This window comes from Pelophylax lessonae (assembly GCF_965119305.1).
Source record: "Pelophylax lessonae genome assembly, chromosome: 3".
Classification (NCBI taxonomy): domain Eukaryota; kingdom Metazoa; phylum Chordata; class Amphibia; order Anura; family Ranidae; genus Pelophylax; species Pelophylax lessonae.
The window spans coordinates 252,183,310-252,210,169 of record NC_138770.1 but is presented as its reverse complement, the minus strand read 5'-3'; the positions used below and the strand labels follow the sequence as shown (position 1 = coordinate 252,210,169).

The 26,860-nt window shown below is 41.6% G+C and overlaps 1 protein-coding gene across 3 annotated transcripts; it reads left to right on the top strand.

Moving 5' to 3' along the window:
- Positions 1-2,644: 2,644 nt before the first annotated feature.
- On the top strand, positions 2,645-26,382 carry SPTSSB (serine palmitoyltransferase small subunit B). Of its 3 annotated transcripts, none has more exons than XM_082251784.1 (2): positions 2,645-2,735; positions 25,893-26,382. In XM_082251784.1, the coding sequence occupies exon 2, from the start codon at positions 25,920-25,922 to the stop codon at positions 26,160-26,162; it is 243 nt and encodes an 80-aa protein (XP_082107910.1). In that variant the 5' UTR covers positions 2,645-2,735; positions 25,893-25,919; the 3' UTR covers positions 26,163-26,382. The 3 variants fall into 3 exon arrangements, with proteins under 3 accessions (XP_082107910.1, XP_082107909.1, XP_082107908.1); XM_082251783.1 differs by lacking the exon at positions 2,645-2,735 and adding an exon at positions 2,918-3,009; XM_082251782.1 differs by lacking the exon at positions 2,645-2,735 and adding an exon at positions 10,459-10,617.
- Positions 26,383-26,860: the final 478 nt, after the last annotated feature.

The following is a 26,860-nucleotide window of genomic DNA, read 5'->3' as shown; positions in this document are numbered from 1 at the left end:
AGGACTGTGGTCATCCCGTCTTCCCGATGACTTTTGAGATCTCTTCGATGGTACTGGACTATGACAAACCAAAAATAATGGATGTCAATGGCGCACTCTTTTTTTTTTTTTTTTAATACTCACGAAAAGTTGGTCCCATACCTATTACGGTCAGGTGGATCTTGGTTTCGTGAGGAATGACTCATGGTAAGGGCAAAAGGATCAGCTGAAAAGGGAAAAATTATAAAAGAAAAATATGTATACAAATATATATATACATATATATAAAGGAAAGGTAAGAACGACAGCCTGAAATTACCTACCGAGTGAGAGCAAACAAAAGGGGTCTGCAGGGCAAGGCTAGCTGAAACCGAAGACACTACCACTCTAAACTTCCTGCCTTAAATACCTCAAGCTCCACCTCCACCTGAACCGAGGTACCAATAGGATACAGGAAAGCCTTTAATCGGATCCCCCCCTTTTCTTTTTTTTTTTTTTTAGTACCGCCTCTTTAAGGGAACAGCCAAGTATGCTGTCCCTAATCCATTGCCAAATTTAACCTCCCCAGTCTGTTTCCTGATATAATCATTTGTAAAAATGTACTTGTTTTAAATTATCATTAATCTATATTTTATTTGTCCTTTTTCCCTTCTTTTTTTTTTTTTTTTTTAAGACCACGGCAAAATGGCCGCCGTGATCTCTACCGCGCATGCGCCGCCGCCGCGAAGTTACCGCGCATGCGCAGCCGCCGCCGCAACCCGACGTGTAGCCGCACCGCTGCTCCCACCGAAAAAATGGCCGCATCGGGAGTCAATGCGCATGCGCCGACCGTCGCGTCATCACAGCGCGACCGGCGCGAACGAGACACGAGGACGCCACGGCCCCAGGACCCGACATGGAAACCCTCGGCAGAAAGGAAAATAAATGCTAACAAAGGATACAAGGCACAAACCCCAGGTACAGCTTAAATAAAAGCAGGCATATTAAAATGAATAAATAGTGGGAAAATTCTACCTAAAGGGGAGCCAGTACAGGAAACAAACACACCATAGTAGACAAAACAGAAAAGCCAGGACAGACTGCTGATCCTTCTGCCACCATAACTTCCACCTCATATGTAATGATTTCCATATACATACGTATCAACACAAATGTATTTATATATGCATATAAATATATCTTTAGAAAAGACGGCATATTTGTTCCACGTTAGGAAACGCCGTTACTCACAGACCCCAGAAGATCCACAGAAGGGGTTCCCAGTCTTATTAGCGCGTTTAGCGGCCCAAGAACAGGGACTGCACACGGGAGAGGCTGAACCCGGTGGAAGCTGCCCGTTTTCACAGGCAGAGGTAGGGACATACTGCCATCTTGACTGCTCAAGAGGTATGAGGAAAAAAAGGAGAATGATGGGGGGGGCTATACCTTTTAATTTATGCTATTCACTGATCCTGAAGGTGGAGTCGAGGCGGAGCTCTATCACTAGTATGCTGCCATGGAGGCACCAGGAAAGCAGAGTTCCAGCAGGTTTGTGTTTATTAAAAGTCAGCAGCTACAAAAAGCGTAGTTGCGGACTTCTGATAAAACACACACTCACCTGTCCCATGATCCAGCCTAGGTTCTCTCGCTCTCCTCCCCATTGTGCTGGCACCCGGCTGTGACAGTTTGCAGCTTCAAAGCCAGGTGTGCACTGTGCACTTCCTTAGTGGCCAGTCAATCTTCTGGGACCTGTGACGTGTCCCAGAAGATTGCAAGGAGGGAGGGGGGGAAGAGGAGGACTTCCGCTTGAGCCGCCTAGGCAGCCCAAGTAGAAGTGGGAGCCGGTTTTTTGGCAAAACTAGGTACCCGCCACCACCCCCAAAAAAAAAATAAAAAAATGGCCTGCCAAATGTGGCAGGTCATGGGGTCAGGAGCACTTAAAGCAGAAGTTCCACTTTTGGGTGGGACTCCGCTTTAAGTATATGGGGTGGATTGAACAAATGATAAATAAATAGGATTGCGGTTATCGCTAAATGTTACTGCTTCCATTCCAGGTTTTTTTTTTTTTAGATTTTCAAATGAGTTTCAACACGATGGAAAAAAAATAGTAGCTGTAGCCGTACTATTTTTATCCGCTCAACCCTTTTTTTAAATTCCAGTGTGTGGGAATCCCTAATTAACACATTTTCTACATTTATTATGCATTCCTGTTAAGTGCAACTGCATGACCACTCACACATAAACTAGAACGAAAGTTAAATCAATTTCAAACAAATCACAAAATGCATTTTAATCATATCTGAAATGCATTAACATATGGGTACCCTATGTGCAGATAATATACCCCTGTGCCCCAAGATTTAATATATAGCGTCCCTTCCTTTTGTATGAGCCCCAATCTGCTTTCTAAGCAGCTGTCCACATCATGATTTGCAAGAAAGCATGCAGCTTAGTTCCAGTACCTTGGAATGCACAAATAGATAAAAGCGTAAATAAAAAGGCATTTATTGTGAAATCGAACTTAGCATAAAATGTTTGCTGCTTAAAAATAGGTTAAAAGTTTCTTTTTCTAAGTGCAGAGCAATGAGCATACACACCTTCTCCCCTGAGCTGGAAAGGCCTAGATAGCAATCCTGTGATGATGCACTGCTACCTTATCTGCAGTACTGTGTTTCTGCACTGACATAGGAGAAGACAGCCAGATCTGCAGTTTTCAGCCCTGCACACTGAACAGTCCAGTCTGAGAGCTAACACAGACTTCTAAACAATTACAGCTGGTAAGACATTCCCAAAAAACCTGTCTGAACTATTCCTAATGTTGGGGCAACCTAGCTGAGCCATTGATTTAAATACAATAGGTTTCTTTCAGTTAATTATTAATCATTGGATGCAGGTATTCTATATGAGCTATTTTTTGTTAGCACCAGGAAATTGGGAGGGGCACATACACACCTGAGTAGCACAGTTCAGTTCCACTTATTTTTCACATGTCTCCTGCACCTGCAATCATCCTGTGGATCTGCTCTGTACTATACTGGTGGGAGTTCAGAGGTGAGGCCTCTCTAAGCAGCCTTATACATAGCAACAATGCTAGCAGTAATACCTGTATCTGATCAAAGGAGCTAACGCTTCAAAATACAGTGGCAGCAGGTAAAGATGTCAAGTTTTTTTAATGGAAGGGTTTTTTTTTTTTAATGTTTCCACTGCTTTAATAATTTGCTTACTTTAATTATTTCTTAAATTTCAAACAAAATGCATTTTAATCGTATCTGAAATCATATCTTATCATATGGGTACCCTGGGTGCCCCAAGTGGTATGCCTCTCATAAAGTTTTAATGAATGTGTTCACATATATATATATATATATATATATATAATTTTTTTTTATGTTTTACAGTTGCCTAATGTCTATGTGCAGCTATTTTTATAGTAATTGTGTTATTTTAGCCCAGGTATTAATAATAATAATAATAATAATAATAATAATAATAATAATAATGTTAAAATATTTGTATTAATATTTTTTTTCCAAAAAGCTATTATTATTATTATTATTATTATTATTATTATTATTATTAGCTTTTTGGAAAAAAAATAATAAAAATATTTTATTATTATTATTATTATTATTATTATTATTATCTGGGTAATTGTTTTGAAAGGAATTTTTATGCAGTCTTCTTTTTGTTTTGAATGTGTATTTGTTTTTTTCCTAATTTTTTTTTTTAGTAGTTGTAGCAAGATTTAGTATTCAGTAGTCTGACTTTTTTATCTGTCCTCCAGCTCTACTAATCCATGTGTTTTCTGCTAGGCATGCAAGCCTGGTATTTAAAAGTGTTTTTTTTTTTTTTTTTTGTTTTTTTTTTATACATTTTAGCTAAAAGGATGTTTCTGAATTTTAAAGATTCAGGCAGCCCTAATTTATCTTGCACAATAATTACTTATTGAAAAACTACATGGTACAATCCCTGCTGGGACACTTTTAGCGGTCCTACTGGAACATAAGCAGTAGTTGGTAAATTAGGGGTGGATTTAAACCCTGGTTCACGCTGATGCGGGAAGCACACAAGATTTGCTTTTTTTTCCCCACATCTCACTGCAACCAAATGCCATCCATGCGATCTGCTGCGGGTGTCAATCGAAAAACGTTCTCAAACTGCAGCACGTGGGTATGAACATCCATACAATGCGATTCAGGTGGCAAAAAAAAAGGGTCCTGCACCATTCTGGTGCAATTGCGATGCAATTTGAGACATACAAAATGTATGTCTGAAATCGCACCGCATAGACATCGTGTTCTGCATGCACTAGTGCGAACCCAGGCTTACTAAAGACCACTGAGCTAAGGGAATTTTCCTCAGCTCCATGAATGTGTTGAAGATTCACCTTTTGTAAAGAATTTTAAATCCTGTGCAAGGAAAACTTTTTTGCAGGCACATGATTAGAAGTTATTAAGACTTCATCTAATTCCATAGTATAAAAGTTCCTTGCAAAGTGAACAGCCCATTTGCCTTTAGTGAATCCGCCCCCCACGCCCATTCCATGCAATGATTACCTACAATGTATTATGGCAGTGGGATAAAACAAAATGGGGAAGTATCCTAGGGCACTTGGTGATATATGAGCCTTAAGGCCCGTACACACGATAAGAAAATATGTAGAGAAATTTCGTCCGACGATGAACGATCTGCCGATTTTCGGATTGTTAGTATGGTGCTTTCGACAGCCAACTCCGACATTTCGGCCGAAAAAATCCTGATGTGCAGGCTATAAAATTTTTATCGTCCGTCAACACAACGGCCGATTTTCGTCTCATTAGTACAGTTTTCGATGGAAAAAAATCTTAACCACTTTTACTGTGGCAGTCAGCCCCTCACAGGCAAAGCAACGTAGTACTACGTCGCTAGCCTGTGAGGCTCTAGGGGGCGAGCATGCGCCACTGGAGGCGCGCTCCTGCCCCCGCTCGTTCAGGGACCCCCCGCGCGTGTGCCCGGCGGACCCGATTGTCTGTTACAGCGGGAGAAAGGCAGGCGGCTAATGTAAACAAAGCCGCCTGTCATTCTTCCCCGTGTAATAATGGAGATCATACGGTTCTGCTATGTAGGACCGTTGATCTCTGTTCTTACACCAGTAGCCACATCCGATCACAGTTAGAAACACGCCCCTAGGGACACACTTAACCCCTCCTTCTCAAATAAAGTTAACTCCTTTCCTGCCAGTGTCATTTTTACAGTAACAGTGCATATGTATAGCACTGATTACTGCAGTAATGTCACTGGTAACCCCAAAAGTGTAAAAAAATGTCAGTCAAGGGTCCGATCTGTCCGCCGCAATGTCGCAGTCCAGCAAAAAAAACGCAGATCGCCGCCATTATTCGTTAAAAAAAAAAAGGCAAAAATCTTTCCCTTAGTTATTAAAAGCAATAACTTTTGCGCAAACCAATCAAAATATGCTTTTTGAGATTTCTTTTTTTTTTTTATCAAACATATGTTTTATAAAACAAATTGGCCTAAAATGTTAAAAAATTTTGATTTTTACATTTTTTTTTTTTTTTTTTTTTTTTTTTTGGGGAATTTCATATGTGAAAAATATACCACCAAAAGAAAGCTCTGTTTGTGGGGAAAAAAAGGACGTCAAATTTGTTTAGGTACAGTGTCGCACGACCGCACAATTGTCCGTTTAAAGTCACGCAGTGCCGAATCGCAAAATAGGCCCTGGTCAGGAAGGGGGTAAAATCTTCCGGGGCTTAAGTGGTTAAGAGCAAGACTAGGCATGCTCAGAGACGAAAAAACACATACAAAGCAATCCAACACATGACATCACTTCTAAAGTAGAATTCTGTCATACGGGAAAATTCGTATAAAAATAACCTTCACTTTCCACATCAGACTAGCATGCCACAAAAACAGACGACAGATAATCTCATCGTGTGTACGGGGCTTTACACTGCTGCATGCTTGTGTTACAAGGCTGGTGCCTGCTTACAAGATTAAGAATTCTGGTTCATAACGCTGAATTATCAACATAATGCTAGGTTTTTTAGTGTGATAAAATGCCACCAACACAATACGTTACTAGCAGCATGCCAACCTCAAAGAAGATCCAGGATCCATGATCTCTCCTCCTCCTCTCCATGGTAAAACCAATTCCTCACCGCACCCTGAAAGCTTGTTAGTGGTAGTAAATCCAAAATTGTCGTCTTTTGCCACTTACCAATAATTAGCCCCCGTTCGTACTGGAGCGACTTGCCATGCATTTTGACAGGTCAAATCGCACCCTATTGTTGGCAATGGAAGTGTTCAAATTGGTGTAATGCCAATTTTGCGGTGCCGCATTGGTTTTAAAAAGTAGTTGCTGCATGACTTTTTGTGATTTCAGGTGGGACTTACATAGACATCTGTGCATGAAGCTGCATAGATGTCTTCCAAGTCGCACCTGATTCAATGTGAACAAGGGCTAAGATGATGTTGCTGTATATATGTATGTGACCCTGCCATTAAATCTGTTATTTTTCAACTTTATTAGACCGAGTTGTTCAGCAAAAGTACCAGTTAGAGATAAACCATTTACACTGACAGGGGTGGTTACAAAGGTCAGGTTTTATTCATTTACAGAAAACATTTATCCCAAAAGGAAATAAACTGTTATCTGGAGTTTGGCTTTAATTTGATAGTCAAATTCACCTAAGACCCTGTTCACACTGGGGCGACTTGTCAGGCGACCTGGTCGCCTGACAAGTCGCCGTGGGTCGCCTGCCATAGATTAGCACAGGACCCGTTCTAATAGGAGCGACACAAGTCGCTCCGACTTAGAAAAAGGGTCCTGTACTACTTTGGGGCGACCTGGAGCGACCTGCATTGACTTCAATGATATGAAGCCCCTGCATGCCGCTCCGAGGTAGTGGTGCGAGCTGTGCACCGCGACTTCACAGGTCGCCCCGGGAAGTCGAGTCGCCTGTATGTGAACCGGCTCTAAATCTACTAGTATATCCAACACTGCCCTCCCCCCCCCCCCCCCCCCAGACTGACAATGGTGCTGTCCAAAGGTGGCTCCGTTACTCCTCCAGTGGAGTTGAGACACCCTAAAGCCCCGTACACACGCACAGATTGTTGGCCGTAAATTGTCAGCCAACGTCCGATCGGCCGATTGTAGGCTTGTTAGTATGATGCTTCCGACAACCAACTGCGACTTTTCGGCCGAAAAAAATCTGGTGTGCAGGCTATAAAATTTTTGTTGGCCAACAACAGAACGGCCGATTGTTCCTCAGTCAGTACAGATTTCGGCAGACAAAAATCAGATGAGCAAGACTGGGCATGCTCAGAGAAGAAAAAACACACGGAAAGTCAACCATCACATGACATCCCTTCTGAAGTTGGTTTTTGTTGGCCAACAAAAGTCCAGTGCAAGTCTAGAGCACATTTCAACCAACAAACAACACTGAACAAAAGACGGCCGATCGGTCGGCCAACAATCTGTGCGTGTGTACGAGGCTTAAGGCTAAGTTCACACCTATACATTTTACAGTGCATTTGCGGTTGCAGAAACGCACTACAGTCCATTTAATATGATTTCCTAGGTGTTACATTCACACCAGTGCGGTTTTTTTTTTTTTTTTTTTTTTTTTTTCTTCCCGCAGCAGGTTGCGTTTTTGGTTCCATACAGTTCAGTGGAAACGCATCAAAAAAGCAGTGCGTTTGTGTGTTTGCTGGTTTCTCCTGCATGACAGCACACCTTCCAAAAACGCATGAAAAACATTTTTGAAAAAAAAATGCAAAATGCACCAGGAAACCGCATTAACTGCAACCTGCATAGGTGTGAACCTGGCCTAATACAGGAAGTGTGTTACTGGCCAGATAAAATTAGCCAGCCACCACATTCATGAGTATCAATTCTGCAATATGTTTGTAAAGCTTGCCATAGATGGTTTGAAATTTGGCCAGTTCAAGCAGCGACTGGACGAATTTCAAACCATCTATGACCTTTCCTGTTTGAGAAGAATCAATCTAATGATGGGACTTCTCTCAAACAGAACTGCTAATACATTTCAATCGATCAGCTCTTGGAATACAGTATCTCAGCAGGGAGGATTCCTATCTACCTTGTACGTGTGTATGGGAGAATTTAATTTTTTTTTTTTTTCCTATCAGCCCATTGGCTGATCAAAAAACCTGATCAATGTGTGTGTGTGACCAGCTTAAAGCCTAGTACACAGGATGAGATTATCGGACTAATGGTCATTTTTTTTTTTTTTTGCATGCTATTCTCATATCGAAAAGTACGAAAATTCTCGTACGACATAAGAAAAATTTGCAAGTGATGTAATGTATTTGTATCGTATTTTTGGACAAAAACTGTACTAACCAAACGGAAATCGTACAAGAGCATTTTTCTTGTTTGTCCCTTTTGGATAATTTAAAAAAAAAACTGCGCACGAACGATCAGATTATTATTGTACGATCGCTTCAAAAGAGGTATTTTTTTTTTTTTTTTGTTATGATCTCATGATCATGTGTACTAGGCTTTGGACAAGTTGAAGGTTAAACTATTTAGCAATTGTTCATCCTCCTCCAGCAGATTTTAGGTGCTTGGCAGGTTAAACTTGACCAAGCACATTGCACAAATGCTGGATGTAAAACCGAGCCTTGTAGTGCAGCAGTCCAAACACTAGCTGCAGCATTCTTTTTGGCTTTTACCTGCAGCATTCTTTTTGGCTTTTACCTGCAAGTGGATGATCTAGATAGCAAAGATCTAGATAGAAAGGTACATAACAAAACGCCCTACACTGGACGCCCCCCTGTAAACAAGTTCTTTAATAAAAATAAAAAATAAATCCTATCCTACAGTGTAAGGAGCAGTGTTGGGGGTAACGGGTTACAAAGTAACGGATTACAGTAACTACATTACGTTTTTTGGTAACGAAGTAACGTAACTAGTTACAATACTAATATTGGTAACTACACTACTTTACTAGGCTATAGGAGGTAACTACACTACTTTGCTAGGCTATAGGAGGTAACTACACTACTTTACTAGGCTATAGGAGGTAACTACACTACTTTACTGCTTTTCTGCGTTACCCAAGCCGTGCGATACAATTGTTATTTCGAAGAATAGAGAGGGATGAAGTTTATGACTTTTTGTTGCACTTTGTTTTATTCTGTTTTTTCAGGTTTTGTTCTCATGTTTCCAAAAGCCTGTGTTTATACAATAAACTCTATGCAGAAAGAGTGTCATGTATCTTCTTCTACACAGTCAATTAAGAAAGAGGAGAGTAATAAGTAGTGAAGTTACTTTTCAAATGCAGTAACTAGTAAAGTAATCTCGTTACAATTTACAGAAGTAGCTAGTAACTAGTTACATTTTTTGAGTAACTACCCCAACACTGGTAAGGAGGAGGCACTGATAAGATGTGAAATACAGTGCCCAGAGACTGAGTTTGTCACATTTTCCTCCTGTCCACCATACACCAGTTGTGTTGTGAGAGATCAGCAAAAACCTACCACTGTTCTATTACAGAACCAGAACAGTAGAGGAGCAAATGGAAATCTAATCTGACCTTAGTTGACTTGAACATTGTTAGGCCTCTTGCACACTGCAGCTTAATAATGCTCAGTACAGCATTTTTTTTTCTGTGCTAAAATAGAGCCCATTCACTCTTATGTGCCTATGCACACAGCCGCGCAATTGAGCACCGCTTATTCTTCAGTAAGAACAAAATAGAAAAATCTGCATTTTTGGTCAGTAATTTACGCCTGATGTGCGCAAATACGCGCGAATGCGCGCAAATGACCCTAAAATGTCAATTGAATATCCAGAACGCTAGAATAAATTTATGCGAAAATACGCGCATTACAATTACACCAGAAAACGTAGATGCTCTAACAGGAGTATTGTGTGCAAGGTGCCTTAGGTGTAACGGCTCAAGGCCAGCTTGTGCATATGTGTGTATATGTTTTATGTAAAAATTGTTTACAGTAATCCCCCGCTACATCGCGGTTCAGTTTTTGCGGTCCCGGTAATTCGCGTTTTTTTTTGTAATGTTATTTTACTATATAAATCATTAAAAATGAAAGATTTTTGTGTTTTTCATAGCTCTTGCTCTGTCTCTAAGTATCTTTTATGTGTTTAAATGAGTTTCTATTGTTTTAAAAGTGTGTTTAAAGACCTTAAAATGCTTTTACATGTACAGTGACAGTAAAAAAAACATGCCTACAATGCATTTTAATAGGGTTTTTCTATTTCGCGGAATTTCACTTTTCGCGGCTGGGTCCGGAACGTAACCCCCGCAATGGAGGGGGGTTTACTGTACTTCCATATTTTAACATGTAAACCTTGAGTGATGCTATATAGTATTGTGTACCTATATAGCTGCAGTGTAACAATTTAAAACTAGATTTTCAAGATCTGAATGGAGAAACTTGTCTGTCAAGTTTTCAGGCATGCAAAGATTTCGCTCTGTGTTCCTTTCCCTCCTTTTGGTGATGATAGTCTGATAAGGTTGTTTTTATGTATGTAGCAAGTCTTGGTTGCTGCGACTCTTGGCGTAACTGTTTGTCGTGGTGTTATGGGAGTTCATGTGTAAGTTGGGCATTTAAATCAAATCCTATCCAGTGCCTGCTTGTCCCTGTCCATCAGCATACCGAAGCTGCAGTTTTGAGGTGAGTCACACAAGATGTGTTTACTTGATTTATTTGATATTTTGTCTTTTTTTTTTTTTCTTTTTTTTTTCTGGAGCATCTGAAGACAAGTCACGATGAGCACTGACTGATATGTATTTATGTTGCTGACGGGGATAGGTGGGACTTTAAATGAGGCAATGACTGGGTAGAGTCATATGCCTCCATCCCTGGTACAGATGGAGGGAGGTTTGGGACTTTAAATGAAGCACACAGCTATAAAGTGATTAAAAATCAATGTGTAATATCATCATGTTTATTTGTACATATACACATATTGAGTTGTTGCAAAATACAATGAATAAATAGTATTGCTCATTAACCACTTTACCACCGGAGGATTTTGCTGTGTTACGTCCAGGCAGCTTTTTGCGATTCGGCACTGTGCAACTTTAACTGACAATTACGCAGTCATGCAACGCCGTACCCAAACAAAATTGATGTCCTTTTTTTCCCACAAACAGAGCTTTCTTTTGGTGGTATTTGATCACCTGTGCGATTTTTTTTTTTTTTTTTTTTTTCTAATTTTTTGCAATATTAATTAAAAAATGCGACAATTTTGAAAAAAATAACAATATTTTTCTACTTTGACAGTTAAAAAATATCCAATATATTAAATTTTTGTCATATATTTAGGCCAAAATGTATTTAGATACATGTCTTCAACAAAAAAATTCTCAATGTGCGTATTTTTAACCACTTTATGACTGGAAGGTTTTACCCCATTCCTGACCAGGCCATATTTTGCGATTTGGCACTGTTACTTTAACGGACAATTGCGCTGTCGTGCAATGCTGTACCCAAATTAAATTTTTTGTTACCCCACAAACAGAGCTTTCTTTTGGTGGTATTTGATCACCTGTGCGATTTTTACTTTTTGCGCTATAAACAAAAAAAGAGCGACAATTTTGAAAAAATAACAATATTTTTCACATTTTTTTTATATGAAATTCCCCCCCCCCCCCCCAAAAAAATGTAAAAATCAAATTTTTTTTTATCATTTTAGGCCAATTTGTTTTCTGCTACATATTTTTGGTAAAAAAAATCGCAATAAGCGTATTTTGATTGGTTTGCGCAAAAGTTATTGCGTTTTACTAACTAAGGGAAAGATTTCTGTAATTTTAACGAGTAATGGCGATCTGCGTTTTTTTTTCTTTGCGGGACTGCGACATTGCGGCGGACAGATCGGACCCTTGACTGACATTTTTGACACTTTTGGGGGTACCAGTGACATTACTACAGTAATCAGTGCTATACATATGCACTGTTAATGTAAAAATGACACTGGCAGGGAAGGGGTTCATTTTTATTGGAGAGGGAGGGGTTAATGTATGCCTGGTGCTTACTGACGTGTGTGGGGGGAGGTGACTGAGTAACACAGGGACAGATCACAGGTTCAGCTATGCTGAACCCTGCAATCTGACCCTGCCTGTCACTTAGGAGATCCGCCCGCTTTGTTTACACAAGCGGGCGAATTTCCACACTAGATCCCGACGATCGGGGAAGAGCGGCGGTAATAACCGCCGCTCCTCCCCTGGCCCAACTCCCGCTGTAACTGAATACAGCGGGAGCGAGCCTCCGGCGGCGCACACGCGCTGCGAAGAGAGGGGAATGTCTGGTGACGTAGGTCTACGTCGCCAGACGATAATGAGCCACTTTGCCGCAGTACAGTCAACGTGACTGGTCGGTAAGTGGTTAATAACACATAGTACATATATACTCGGACATATCGCCGCACCACCGTGGTGTGGGTGGTGTTAATTGGGGACCTAGACCTCTCTTTAAAGATACACCTCCTCTTGCTTCTCCTCCTTCTTCTTCTTTTTTTTTTTTTTTGTGTTTAACATTAGACTACATGTATATGCACTCTACCCACGAAACACGTAGAGCCCTTTTTGATGCTCTCTATAAAGATACATTGATGGATGATGATTGTAAAAGTGAGTAATAGATCAGATGGTAGTAATGGTGTAGCATTAAAAAGGGCTCTACGCGTTACGTGGGTATATATGCTTGTATCTGCAATATACATGTAGTCTAATGTGAAATACAAAAAAAGGAGAAGCAAGAGGAGGTGTGTCTTTATAGAGATGTATCTTTAAATAGAGGTCTAGGTCTCCAATTAACCCCACCCACACCACAGTAGTTTGGCAATATGTCTGAGTATATACATGTACTATGTTTTATTAATGAGCAATATATTTATTCATTGTATTTTTCAATGACTCAATATATGTACAAATAAGCATATTACACATTGATTGATCATCACTTTATAGCCATGTGCTTCATTTAAAGTCCCAAACCTCCCTCCTCCTTTTTATGTTGCTGACCACACCTACGGTAGCTAGTTTTGAGGTCAGGTTTGGATTACCTATGTTAGAAAGTAGGGCAGGATTTTGTGTACTGAACCCTTTGGCTCAATACATACCATTTACACCCAGCAACAATGGGCATTCAATAGATGGTAGGGCAGGATCCTGTGCACTGATTCATTTAGTTCAGTATATACTATTTTTACATCAGGCATCAATGGACACTCAGTAATGCCCCGTACACACGTACTGATCGTCGGCCGAACGATCGGCCGTCTTTTGTCCAGGGCTGTCGTGTCTGTTGAAAACTGCAAAAGACTGCACACAAATTTTGTCGGCCAACAGCCGACTGCAGAAGGGATGTCATGTGATGGTTAACTTTCCTTGTCTTCTTTTTTCTTTTCTGAGCATGCCCAGTCTTGCAAATCTGCTGTCTGTCGGCCGAAATCTGTACTGACTAGCGAACAATCGGCCGTTTTGGTGTTGGCCAACAAAAATTTTAATGCCTGCACGACAGATTCTGTTCGGCCGAAAATGCGCTGTCGGCTGTCGGAAGCATCATACTAACAAGCCTACAATCGGCCGATCGGTCGTCGGCCGAATATTTACGGCCGACAATCGGTACGTGTGTACGGGGCTTAAATGTTAGAAAGTTGAACAAACACCCCATTTTATTCTACTAAAGTTTACCTTATTCCAAAAACTCTGTACAAGAATCTAGTACTTCTTTATATAGTATATCGTAGCATATGAGCTACCAATAATCTTAATACTTCAAATATTAATGCTTCCCAGTCTACCATGTTTAAATGACAAGTATTCATTTTTAATCCCCTTTTACTTTCAAAGGATTTTTGGCCTTTTAGTCTACAAGCAGGGGCAGATTGTCAACTTTCGGCCCAGGGGGCAAGTACAAACCAGAGGCCCATGGTGCAGTGACTGGGCCAACCCCTCCCCCTTTCCCTCACCCCCCCCCCCCCTCTCTCCCAATCCTCCTCCTGACCCCCATTCCAAGCTGAAGCCCATCTCCAAATTTTCTCTACTTACCGGCTGAATCTGGGTTCCAGACCTGGCCTGCAGGGAGAGGTTGGGGGAGCTGGGACAGCTCGGTTGGGGCTGGCCAGGGCAGAAGAGTCTCCAGTGGGGCATGGAACCGGCCTCTGCTCAGACACAGTTTACACCATCCATGCTGGGGGGGAGGCCTGTGTTTTTTTTCCTTGTCCTCAACCCGCACTCAGTAGGTCAGCAGCAGGGACTTTTTACTTCTCTTTACCAGGAATACTTTAGTCTGTGGCAGAAGCGGTGCAGCCTTTTTACGGGGCATCAAAGCGGCCCAGGGGGCAATTGCCCCCCTGACCCAATCCTTTCCTGTCTACAAGTGTTTTATTGAATGTCAAATTGATTTCTACCTCTACTGTATTGGATCCCTGAAGTGCTGGTAAACTGATATGCCCTGTGGACTGTTACAATACAATACAGAGTGTGTTGCTATTTCCATGCAAAACCTGCCACCACCATATATTTTCTGGTGTGCATGCTTTGATGCATAACAAACTTGATAATCAAGTTGTTTCTCCGTTTTTCATAAAAGCAACAACGGGCATCTAAGGTGATTGGAAGGGCCATTTAAAACACAGATTTTTCTTGTAAAATCTCCCTATGAGCAGGTGCTGATTAGGGATGATCGAACGGTTCGGGTCCACCATCAGTTCGGCCCAAACATTGGGTGTTCGAGGTTCGGCCGAATTTAGAACTTTTTGCCTAAAAAGTTCGGAATTCGGCAACCAGAACCGACCAAAATGCAATGCTTCAGGAAATGGGCTTTAAAAGCCCGTGATTGGACCAGAACCATTGGCAAAAGCCAATTGAGGGGGCAGGAGAATGCTAGGAATGTGATTGGAGTGACTAGGGGGTCCCTAGACCAATCATTAGTGAATACGCCCCCCAGTATATAAGATAGCCCCCGCCATATTCCTAGCATTGTTATACTGGACATGGAAGAGAGTGGAAGTAGTTCTGTTAATTTTACTTTAAAAGTGTCATTTAGCATTTATTAGTGTGCGAAAAGGGATATCTAGTGTAGTTAGAGTGCTCCTTTACACTTAAGTTAGCTTCAAAAATTTAGTTTCTGTAGGGAAAGTGTTAAGTGTAAGGGGACCGTAGTGTAGGGTTAACTGACAGTGACTGCTATGGAAGGGTGACAAAACCCTTCCATAGCAGGGTGACCGCTATAGAGAAATTATCATTTCTCTGAGTTGCTTCGGGACAGGAATATGGCTTCTCACCAGCAAGCATTTTTCATGCTGCAGGGGTTGCCACTGCCAGTGCTTTTTTGAGGACATGTTTGATGTCAGACATGACATCTGAACATGTGTATAGGGGGTATATATACACATATATGTCTGTATATATACCCCTAGACATATATAGGTGTGATAGTAGCAGAAATATATGCTTGCGCTAATGAAATCATTTACAGTAATATATTTCTGCTACTATCACACCTATATATGGCTAGGTGTCTATATACATATAATTATGTGTGTATATATACCACTATACACAAGTTCAGATGTTTTGCCTGCCTCAAAAGAACCCCAAAAAATGCCAAAAAAAACGCTAGCGTCAAAAAAAAAAATGCCCAGGTGTGTTTTTGCTGGCATTTTTTGGGGGTTTTTGGAGGCAGGCAAAACATCTGAACTTGTGCACAGTACCACTATACACAAGTTCAGATGTTTTTCCTGACTGCAAAGAACCCAAAAAAATGCCTGCTATTAAACCGGCAAGGTGTGAAAACCGAGAAGAGAAGCCAACCCCCTGTGCTGAAAGTGTTCTAATACAAACAATCCTTTTTTTTTTTTTTTCTGGTTCTGGACATGCTACAGAGCTGAAACTTCACAGGTACACCTTTTAGACCCCCCAGATACGAAATTTCCCCCCCCCCCCATCACTGACTTGGAGCAAGCATACAAACTGTAAAGTAAAGGCCCATACACATGTACCGATTGTCGGCCGTAAATATTCGGCCAACGTCCGATCGGCCGATTGTCAGTATGATGCTTCCGACAACCGACTGCGACTTTTCGGCCTAACAAAATCTGGTGTGCAGGCTATAAAATTTTTGTTGGCCAACAAAGAACGGCCGATTGTTTGTCAGTCAGTACAGATTTCGGCCGACAAAAATGTGATGATCAAGACTGGGCATGCTCAGTGAAGAAAAAACACACGAAAAGTAGACCAGAACATGACATCACTTCTGCAGTTGGTTGTTGTTGGCCGACAAAATTTGTGTGCAGTCTTGAGCACTTTTCAACCAACAAAACAGCACCGGACAAAAGACGGCCGATCGTTCGGCCGACAATCGGTACATGTGTACGGGGCATTAGAGTAACTCAGAATGCCTGATCTGCCCACTAGTTCTAAGTTAATAACTCAAAATATTGAAGCCAATGCATCAGCATGACAGCCAGGCAAATATACTTACGTTAAAGGTCAGCAACTGTAACTGTCATGACAAGTTCATTTTAACAGAGTTGTGGCTTAGCTAACATTCTGACCTGGTCTACAAAGTATATGAATAGACATGTGTATAAGAGCAAGATCTGGTTGCTACAGTTAGATCTTTGCCCAACTTGAGGCAAAGGGGGTTATTTACTAAAAGTGGAAAAAGATAAATCTGGTGCAGCTCTGCATTAACCTTCCTAGCGGTATTCCCTAGCGTGACTCGGGGTTAGATTTTAGAGCCAAAAGCAGTAACCCCGAGCCACACTCGGGGTAGCGCTAGGAAGATCGCTGGATCCTGGTAGAGGTTTTACTTACCTTTTCTCCGGGATCCAGCAAAGAATGCGGGCGGTATGCGGCGGCGGAGCTTCCTCCCGATCGTCTGCGAGCCCCAGCTTCCGTCTCCGGTGACGTGACGTCCGCCGGGGGGTGGAACCGGCGGCAAATTCAAATGTAAAACACACCAAACACACTGATACCATTCAAAAAAAAAAAATTCACATTACATTGCCCCCAGTGCCCTTTCCTGCAGTTTTACTGTACTTTTTTTATGCAATTATATATATATATATATATATATATATATATATATATATATATACATAATTCTTGTGAATGAGCAGCCCAAACCAACTGTATAATATATATAAAATGTATACAGTTGGTTTGGGCTGCTCATTCACAAGAATTACATGCAAAATAATGGTACCGCTTTCAGCACCTAAAATCCAAAAGAATCATACCGCCAGGGAGGTTAAAACCAATCGGCATCCAGGTTTTATTGCCAAAGCTTAATTGAGCTAGCTGTACTTAGAAGCTAAATGGCTACCATGCACAGCTGCTCCAGATTCGAGTGCACTAGTTTTAGAAAATCTTCCCCAAAGTGAGTAGGTTGCCATGGTTTACCTCTTCTCATATTGCTAGCCTAGCCGTCTCGCTTATCCTCTGGATTTAGTGCTTTAAAAAAAAAAAAATATATATATATATCACTGAACAAAACATGCAGAATTAAAGTTCTGATGTCACATTTAATTTGCTGCATGCTTGTTCCAGGTATACGTTTTAAAAGAATCAGGGACAGAAGATACAAATCAATTAGCTTGCAATGTCAGCTTATGCCTCTCATAAATTGCATTCATGTAGGTTAACAAAATAGCTAGGCACATAAAGAACACAAGCTCTAGTTTTATGATCTTCCTTATTAATTACATATGTTTAATATATGGAACATACCAACAACACACCTACTTTTTGTTTATGCTCAGTGCTATGATCAACAGACAATGCGTGTTTTCTAGAAGGCATTTCTTGATCCATAAAAACCTGAAATGCTAGTTTCACAACAAAAGAATGCATTGCTGATCTGAATCATTCCAATTCCTACATAGTTTTACTGCGGTCTCATAGTCAGACCTATCACGTAGCGCAGTCACATGATTCATATGTATCGTGTGTGTTTGGGTGCATGAAACAAAAACCATATCATATCATAGCATCTTTCAACTAATAAAAATTGCAGCTGGGTTACCATGTTATGTTTTTAAAGTGAAAATATTACTTAGAATCTTAAACCTAAGGGTCCTTTCACACGACCGCTCCGTGTGTCCTCAAATCATCCCATCCGTTTGCGGATGATTTGCGGACATAATGTAAGTGAATGGCACTGCGGGTGTCAGCGGAATACCATCCGCTGACACCCGATTTTCCTCCTTTCAGTTCTGTTCCGTTTTTACGAATGGAACAGAACCCTATTTTTTCATCTGTGTAAAAAACGGAAAGGAAGGAAAATCGGATGTCAGCGGTGTCATCCGCTGACATCCGCAGTGCCATATACTTACATTATGTCCGCATATCATCCGCAAACGGAGCGGAGAGGGAGGTGTCTCAGCACCCGCTGCCCTCTATGGGGGATCGGAGGAGAGCGGACCGCTTGTCCGCTCTCATCAGATCCGCTCCGCTCCGATTACTGAACGGATGGAAAAATAGGGTTTCCATCCGTCCAGATTTCAGCACAGGATCGGATGCGGATGGCAGCGGGTGTCAGCGGAGGTGTCTCCACTGACACCCGCTGCCCCATAGAGCTGCATGGAGGATCCGATCAGATCCGCTTAAAAAACTGACAGGCGGATCTGATCGGACCGCCCGTGTGAAAGAGCCCTTAGGCCCCTTTTACACATACGGTCCGTTCAGTTCATCAGTTCAGTCACGTCAAAATGTATCAGTTTTTCATCAGCTGTTATCCGTTTTTTCATCAGTTGTTATCCGTTTTTTCATCAGTTGTCATCCGTTTTTCGTCCGATCCGTTTTTTTAAAAGAATGAAAAATAGGGCATTCATCCGTTCAAAAAAACGGACATTGACGGATGTGGATGAAAACGGATGTTAACTGATGATCATCCGTAGTCATCCATTTTTACATAGAGATGCATTGATGTCCGTTTTTCATCCGTCAACGGATGGATGAAAAACGGACAAACGGACAGCATGTGTGAAAGGGGCCTTACAAGTTTCCTTTAACGCTAATTATATTTATAGAGAACACCTTGACTCAGAACATGTGGCCATGTTCAGACCCCAGCTGCTGATAGAGGCTGTAATTTTGATCCAAAGACTTTGGTACTTTATGGACAGACATACACAACAGGAGTTGTAAATTCACACAAACATTTGTATTCCTGCATGCTTATTCCATTTCAGTGACCCACAGCATCGGCATTGGTGAATGTGATGCTCAGCTTGATGCCTTGGACAGAAATTATAGTTAAAAAATTGTTTCTCCTATAGCATTCCCCTTTCCTTAAAGCTAATCTCCATCTTTTAGACTTGGTTCACATATGTGCAAATTGGGTTCTGGGTTTCCTCGCATCCAATTCGCATGACATGCAAGTGGGACCGGCTCTCAATGGAGCCGGTTTACACAGGTCCAGGGCAGCTGCAGATTGCAAAAGGGTCCTGTGCGTGTTTGGGTCTGGTTCAGGTGTGTATTCAGGCAAAAATTCGGACCTGAATCGCACCTGAGACGGTGAATAGACACGCACCGGCCCCCAGGCACGAACTCGCAGCCGCACTATGTAAACCCAGCCTTAACCACTTAAGCCCCGGAAGATTTTACCCCCTTCCTGACCAGGGCCTATTTTGCGATTCGGCACTGCGTGACTTTAACGGACAATTGCGTGGTCGTGCGATGCTGTACCTAAACGAATTTGGCGTCCTTTTTTTCCCACAAACAGAGCTTTCTTTTGGTGGTATTTGATCACCTGTGCGATTTTTTTTTTTTTTTTTTTTTTTTTTTTTTTTTTTTTTTTTTTTCCATGCGCTATAAACAAAAAAAGAGCATCAATTTTGCAAAAATAACAATATTTTTCACATTCTTTTATATGTAATTCCCAAAAAAAAATGTAAAAATCAAAATGTTTTAACATTTTAGGTCAATGTGTTTTATGCTACATATGTTTGGTAAAAAAATTTTAGTTTGCGCAAAAGTTATTGCGTTTACTAAGGGAAAGATTTTTGTCATCATTGTTGTTTTTTTTTTAACGAGTAATGGTGGCGATCTGCGATTTTTTTTTTTTTTTTTTTTTTTTTTTTTTTTTTCTCCCGGGACTGCGACATTGCAGCGGACAGATCGGACCCTTGACTGACATTTTTGACACTTTTGGGGTTACCAGTGACATTACTACAGTAATCGGTGCTATACATATGCACTGTTACTGTAAAAATGACACTGGCAGGGAAGGGGTTAACTTTGAGAGGGAGGGGTTAAGTGTGTCCCTAGGGGCGTGATTCTAACTGTGATCGGATGTGGCTACTGGTGTAAGAACAGAGATCAACGGTCCTACATAGCAGAACCGTGTGATCTCCATTCTTACACAGGGAAGAATGACAGGCGGCTTTGTTTACATTAGCCGCCTGCCTTTCTCCCGGTGTAATGGACGATCGCGAGTGCCCGGCAGACATCGGGTCTGCCGGGCACACGCGCGGGGGGGTCCATTACTGAGTGGGAGCGCGCCTCCAGCGGCGCGCGCTCGCTCGCTCACTCCCTAGAGCCTCACAGGCTAGCGACGTAGCCCTACGTCACTTTGCCTGTGAGGGGCTGACCGCCGCAGTAAATAGTCGTGCTGCAGTCGGCAAGTGGTTAAGTAAGTTTGGAGCAAGCTGGACCAAACTATTACCTTCAGTACTAGATGTACCTGCTGTGTGAGCTGTATAAACTGTATGTAGTCTCAGCTACATTCAGTATACAGCACTGTTCTAGCAGTGGGACGGGTACTTCCTGCCCCACTCCTGGAACATAATGGAGTTGGCCTGAGAACTGCTCATCCATTCACAGGGAGCTTTATGTTCTATGAATAAATACAAAGCTTCCTCTGGCTGAAAAATAAATCGGGAAGTAATCATTACACCTCTATCTCAGCCAATTAGAGGAAGCTGCATATTTGTTCACACAATACAAAGCACCCTGTGAATGGCTGAGCAGCACTGAATAGATTTTGTTTTCGGGAGCAAGATGTGAAGTTTCATCCTACTGCTGAAACATAGTGCTGTGCTGTATACTGTATGTAGTCAGGGCTAAAACAGTTTATATCCCATCCACCCACAGTGCTGTATCTCCCTAAATCAGTCAAAAAAATTCCATTAATATAAAAATCAGTAAACCATATATCGCATATATACATGACAGATCTGCATTAATGTAAAAACCAATCTTCCTGTGCTGTGTGCACAATATTAACGTATAATACACCAATGCTGTGTCTTTTAAACATTCATCCAACAGACTGAAGTGCAGTGATTCATGACCCCCATGCTCCCACACTCGCCAGAGATTTTGGACCCCCCGCTGTATAGCAAAAAGGGTCTGCCTTGTTTATGGATTTACCCAAGTCTTTAAATATGAACTGTCCTCCTTTGCTGTTATCCTCCACTCTCTTTCTCCAGATCTAGCAATGGCCAGTACTTCACCATCTGTTCCTGAAGACGCCCACTGAATGGGTGAAACGCACTGGATGGAGATTTCCAATGACCTAACTTCTGGCCTGTGGAGCGCATGTGCTTTTCCCTCCCATAATCTATTCTTATATACGTGAGTTCACTTTTATACATTTATACAGATAGCTGCCATAACCCTGGTACTTTTCTACACGGCCGGTGGTCCTCTTTCACATAAAAGTGGTCCCAGTGGCGGATTCACCACTTTACTGGGTGGCAGGATTAGACATTAATGGCTGTGTGTTGAGTTATTTTGAGAGGACAGCAAATTTACACTGTTATACAAGCTGTACACTCACTACTTTACATTTTCGCAGTTTGGGGTGGAGGAACTTGACTCGACTGTAAAAAAAAAAAAAAAAAAAAAAAGTCCTGACCTTTTACCTGACAGAACACCTTTGGAATTAATTAGAGCGTAGGCTGTGAGCCCAGCCTTTTCGTCCACATCAGTGACTAACCTCACAAATGCACTTCTTGAAGAATGGTCAAGCATTCCCATAGACCAACTCCTAAACTTTGTGGACAGCCTTCCCAGAAGAGTTATAGCTGCACAGGGTGGGCCAATTCAATATTGAACCCTACGGACTAAGGCTGGCCATACACTATACAATTTTCTTGTCAACTTTCTTTTAGATTTACCAAAACCATGTAATATAGGGTCAAACCTAAACACTTTAAATTTGTATGCAGTCAGGCAGGCCCTTGCACTACATAGTTTAAGGTAAATCTAAAGGAAATTGAATAAGAAAATTGTATAGTGTATGGCCAGCCTAAGATTGGGATGCCATTAAAGTTCATGTACGTGTAAAGGCAGGCATCCCTATATGTGTGTGTGTGTGTGTGTGTGTGTGTGTGTGTGTATATGTATAATATATATATATATATATAATCTCAGTATATCATAGGTGTGCTTAGCCTAGTGTATTAGGGTGTGCACCCAAAGCTCCAAAGCTAAAACGCACGCCTTTCTCTGCAGCCTCAGCTGGACTGTGAATGAATGGGAAGCGTTCTGTGCTGAGCAGCTTTCATTCACAAATGGAAGCATAGTATACACAGTTTACTATGCTTCAGGTATGAATGAACACAGTGAGCATATTCATTTAGAAAAGGAATGGTCAGGTTAATGACATATTTACTAGCCCCTTCCCTGCTCTCCATTCTGAAATATCCCCCACAGCAGCTTGGGAGAGGGGAAGGAAGCCAGCAACACAGCTAGGTAAAAGGTGCAACATGGGGGGAAGCCTGGGGGGCCATAGGGGGAATCTGCAAGTAGTAATTCAGGTGTGCCCAGGAATGCCTTGCACAGCTTTGTTTTCTGATAGAGCAGAAATCACTGGCATTATACAAGTGTAAACTTCTTTTGGGTGGGGGGGGGGGGGGGTTATGAGAAATGGCCTTGCACAAAAAGTATAGTGCACTAAACCTGTAGGTAAGTAAGAGAATGGGAACCTTCACGAAGTGGAGGAGTGGGTTTGATAAAAAAAGTTGGCAGTCCCTCCACCCAGGACAGGGCCTCTGAACACACTGGATTCCCCTGGGAAATTAACCAGTACTCTAATCAAAACAAATGGAGGCCAAGGTGTCGGACTACTGCAACCAACATATAACCATAAGTATATGGATGCACATCAGTATGGAAAAGATGTCAAGCTTTATATAAGAAAATAATTGTGCATACATCTAAGAGCTCCATAGGAATCCTGCTGGAGTGTTGCAGCAAGGTTTACTTGCAGGAGCACCTGCAACTGATAATAATGCAACGCCTTTGTCTCAGAGGCCTGAAGACGAGATCTATGAAGATTGGGAGACCCTCCAGCCATTGTCCAACCAGCCTGGAATGCAGCTTTTTACTGGCAGAAACTGATGTGGTACTGTAACTCAGAGCCAGCATACCTACTTTTAGTACCTCCCTAGTACTTTCTAATCTGACATGCAACTGGACTTCTAACTACCAGAAATGGCTGTCTAATGCATAACTTGACTCAAGTCTATGCTGGTTGAGTCCTAAGCTAAAACTAGATAATAAGATACCCGTGTCTGTCTCACAAGGATTTGGATGCACGCTCAGCCGCATTTAAAATATTGGAACCTAGGAATACTTGCATAATAGTCTATTCAAGCTTGAGTTTGGCAGCATGGACAGAACATGTAGCTGGTACTCTATCTTTTTTCTCCACTTCTTTCTTCTGATATTTTTTCAAAGCCTGCCTTCAAAAGACAAAGTGATAATACATAATTATGCATAACCTTTGATATTAGCAGCTAACAGTAGAGGGCAGCTGATTCCTACACAAGGACTTATTATGAGACTAGTTTACTAAAGCTCAGTTCACACTATTGGGATTTGATTTTCAGTGCGATTTATGTAGTGTGACTTTGATTCATATTTGGTTGTGGTTAACCATAGGCGGCTCTCTAATTAGGCAAATTAGGCGGTCGCCTAAGGCCTCGCACCTACAGGGGCCTTGCGGCCAGTGGCGGAGCAACAACATTTAGAAGGGCGCAGTCAGGGAAATCTCCCAAGTAAAAGATTGTTTAAAATCCTCGGATATAAAAGTTGCAGCAGTGTGCTGCAGTCCCTTCACTGCGGCTGCCAGGTGTCTGTTGTCCAATGACACTTACCCTGCCTTCTCTGCCTGGGGATTGGCCGTCTGATCATGTAATCCTAAGATATGGAGGAATCAGTGGGCTTGTACCTGCACCAGTAGGAAGTGACTGCCCGGTCAGCTCACTCTGCTATCATCAGTTGATGCTCTGGGAGGAGAGCTCTGCCTTGGCCCAGGAACCTACAGGTAACCAGGCCCCGACTTGTCACTCTGCAGGCTGGTCATAGATTTGTGGTGTCTACTATGCAAAGGGGGTGAGTAGCCCCAGGGAAGTTGGAAGAGTCCTAAAATGGTTGGTGGAGGAGGAGGAGAAGAAGGCCCTGGGTGGCTGGGGGAGAAGGAGAGGGCCCCTGGGTGTTTTCGAGAGGAGGAGAGGCCCCCCATAACGCCAGAGTCAGTTGCCAGGGAAGAGAGTGGAGCTGAGCCAGTCCTGCATATCTGACATCAAAGCCAAACATGGTGGAGCTGGAGCCCTTTGCCCTACACAATGACAGCACCCGAGGTGGAAGGTGAGGGGTAGCGGGTCTTTGACATTATATAGCATATGGACTCTGTACATTATTGGTAGTTTTGGTTGGAGTTGTCCTTTAGATGTTTAACTCTGTTGTTTTTTCCCAGAGCTGTGAGGGACTGAGGAATGACAGCCCACTATGCTGGGACTTATAGTGCCCTAGAATGTGGAGGACTGAGGAAGGGAAGTGTAAGGGGGTCTCTGGAAGCTCTGATGCATGGGAGAGCTTTGGTGACCACAGAGTTGCCTTTTACACCAGAGTCCCCAGCTTCCCCCCTCAAATCAGGGTTCCCAGAACTCTCCTTACAGCAGAGTCTTCAGACTTCCCTCTTACAGTGTAGTGAGTCTGGAGACTCTGATGTAAAGGGGGCTCTGTGAAATTTGATTTAAGAGGGGGGCTCTAATGTAAAGAGGAATTCTGTGGACTCTGATGTAAGGAGGAGATGCTGGGGGGAATATGATTTAAAGGAGAACTCTTATGTAAGGGGGGACACTGAACTTTGATGTAAGGAGGGACTCAGGGAATCATGATCTATAGGTAAATGCTGGGGACTGTGATGTAAGAGTAGACATGTATACATACCCGAAGTTTAATGATCTTTGATTAAAGAAGAATTTGTTAGAGAAAATTCTAGAAACTGTGAATTCATAGTACAAAGGTTAAGGCTCTTAATATATGCAATTTATACAGTTAATTTTTATTGCTTGAATTATTTATCCCATTATGGGCGTGAGTGGGGCCTCATGTCCAAGTTTTGCCTTAGGCCTCACAAAGCCTAGAGCCGCCTCTGTGGTTAACATAATCTATAGTGCCAAATTGCACTGCAATCACGCCAAAGTAGCACAGGAACCTTTTGCAAAATCGGTCAAACCGATGTGAATGGGCACCAATGAAAACAATGTAATTTCACTTGTCATGTGATTCAGTGTGACTCAAGTCTCATCAAATATATATATATATATATATATATTGCAAAGTGAAGGTGTTTTACTGTAAGTAAATCAGCCATGGTGTCTAATATATCAATTTTATATAACCTCATGTTGTTCCCTGAGAAGACCTGCACCATAAAGCACTTGCAAAAAGATTTTTATTGTGCTAGATCTATTGAGGTTGAATTACTAAAGGCAAAAAAGGCTTTCCATTATGCAAGGGAATTTTCCCCAAAGCTTAGTGAATGTATTGGAGGTTCAACTTCTCAAAGAATACTCAATCATGCAAAGCAAACTTTTTTTTTTCTTGATTAAATCAACCCTATTGTCTTGCTAGCAAATTCATAATGAGCTTTCTCTATGACACATTCTTCTCGTTAATAGTCTTATTTCTATTTTTCAGCCTTGAATCTATCGCTGTAATCCTAAAATGGATGTGAAGTACATCAAAGACTATCTGTCCTGGCTGTACTACCAGTATCTGCTCATAACCTGCAGCTATGTCCTAGAACCCTGGGAAAAGTCCATCTTCAACACCATCTTGCTGACAGCCATCGCCATGGTAATATACAGTTCCTACGTCTTCATTCCCATCCATGTTCGCCTGGCTATGGAATTTTTCTCTGGGATCTTTGGAGGGCAACATGAAAGTACTGTGGCCTTGATGAGCTGACATGATCTATCCTACTTTAACATGCCTCCTTAATTACTCATAGGATGTGCACCTTTCTGTGCTTCCAAATTTGATGGCCATCAATTGGTTTGTATGGTGTTTGAGCTGTGGCATAGGACTCCTTAGTTGAAGACACTGCTGCTCTTTCCATTCTTTACTCGGGTGGACTCTAAAAACTGTGTTGAACACAAATCTCAGCTGCACTAGAAGTACCTTTACCCACCTACAGTATAATACAATGCAGTAGGTTTGCTGGCCTATATGTATGAAAATTACTTTTTTTTTTTTTCCAAAAAGAGAAGTAAAAAATTTGCACGTATTTGTATGCTCATACTGGGCCGTCCAGATTTAAGGTAAATTGGTCCGTTATTTGATTTGGATGGTACTGACATACTCCGTGTTTTTTTTTTTTTTTTTTTTTTTTTTTTTTTTTTTTATTTCCGACCTATTGCATTACTTTTAAGCATGATACTCCTTCAATTAAATTATGTAAACTGGAAACATTCACAGTTTAAAATATACTAGCTATGCTCCATTTTCTAGCAATAAATCCTAATTTTTATATATTCTGCACCATCAAAACTATATACATTTTTTTTTTTTTTTTTTTGTCCGAATTCCAGCCTGCCCAAATGTTGTTCCAGACCCCAGAGGCTTGAGGTCTTGGAATAACATGGAGTGGTTATTTTTTATGTTTA

Bases quoted from the DNA above. Each gene is read 5' to 3' on its own strand.
- SPTSSB (XM_082251784.1), top strand. From the start codon at position 25,920: ATGGATGTGAAGTACATCAAAGACTATCTGTCCTGGCTGTACTACCAG.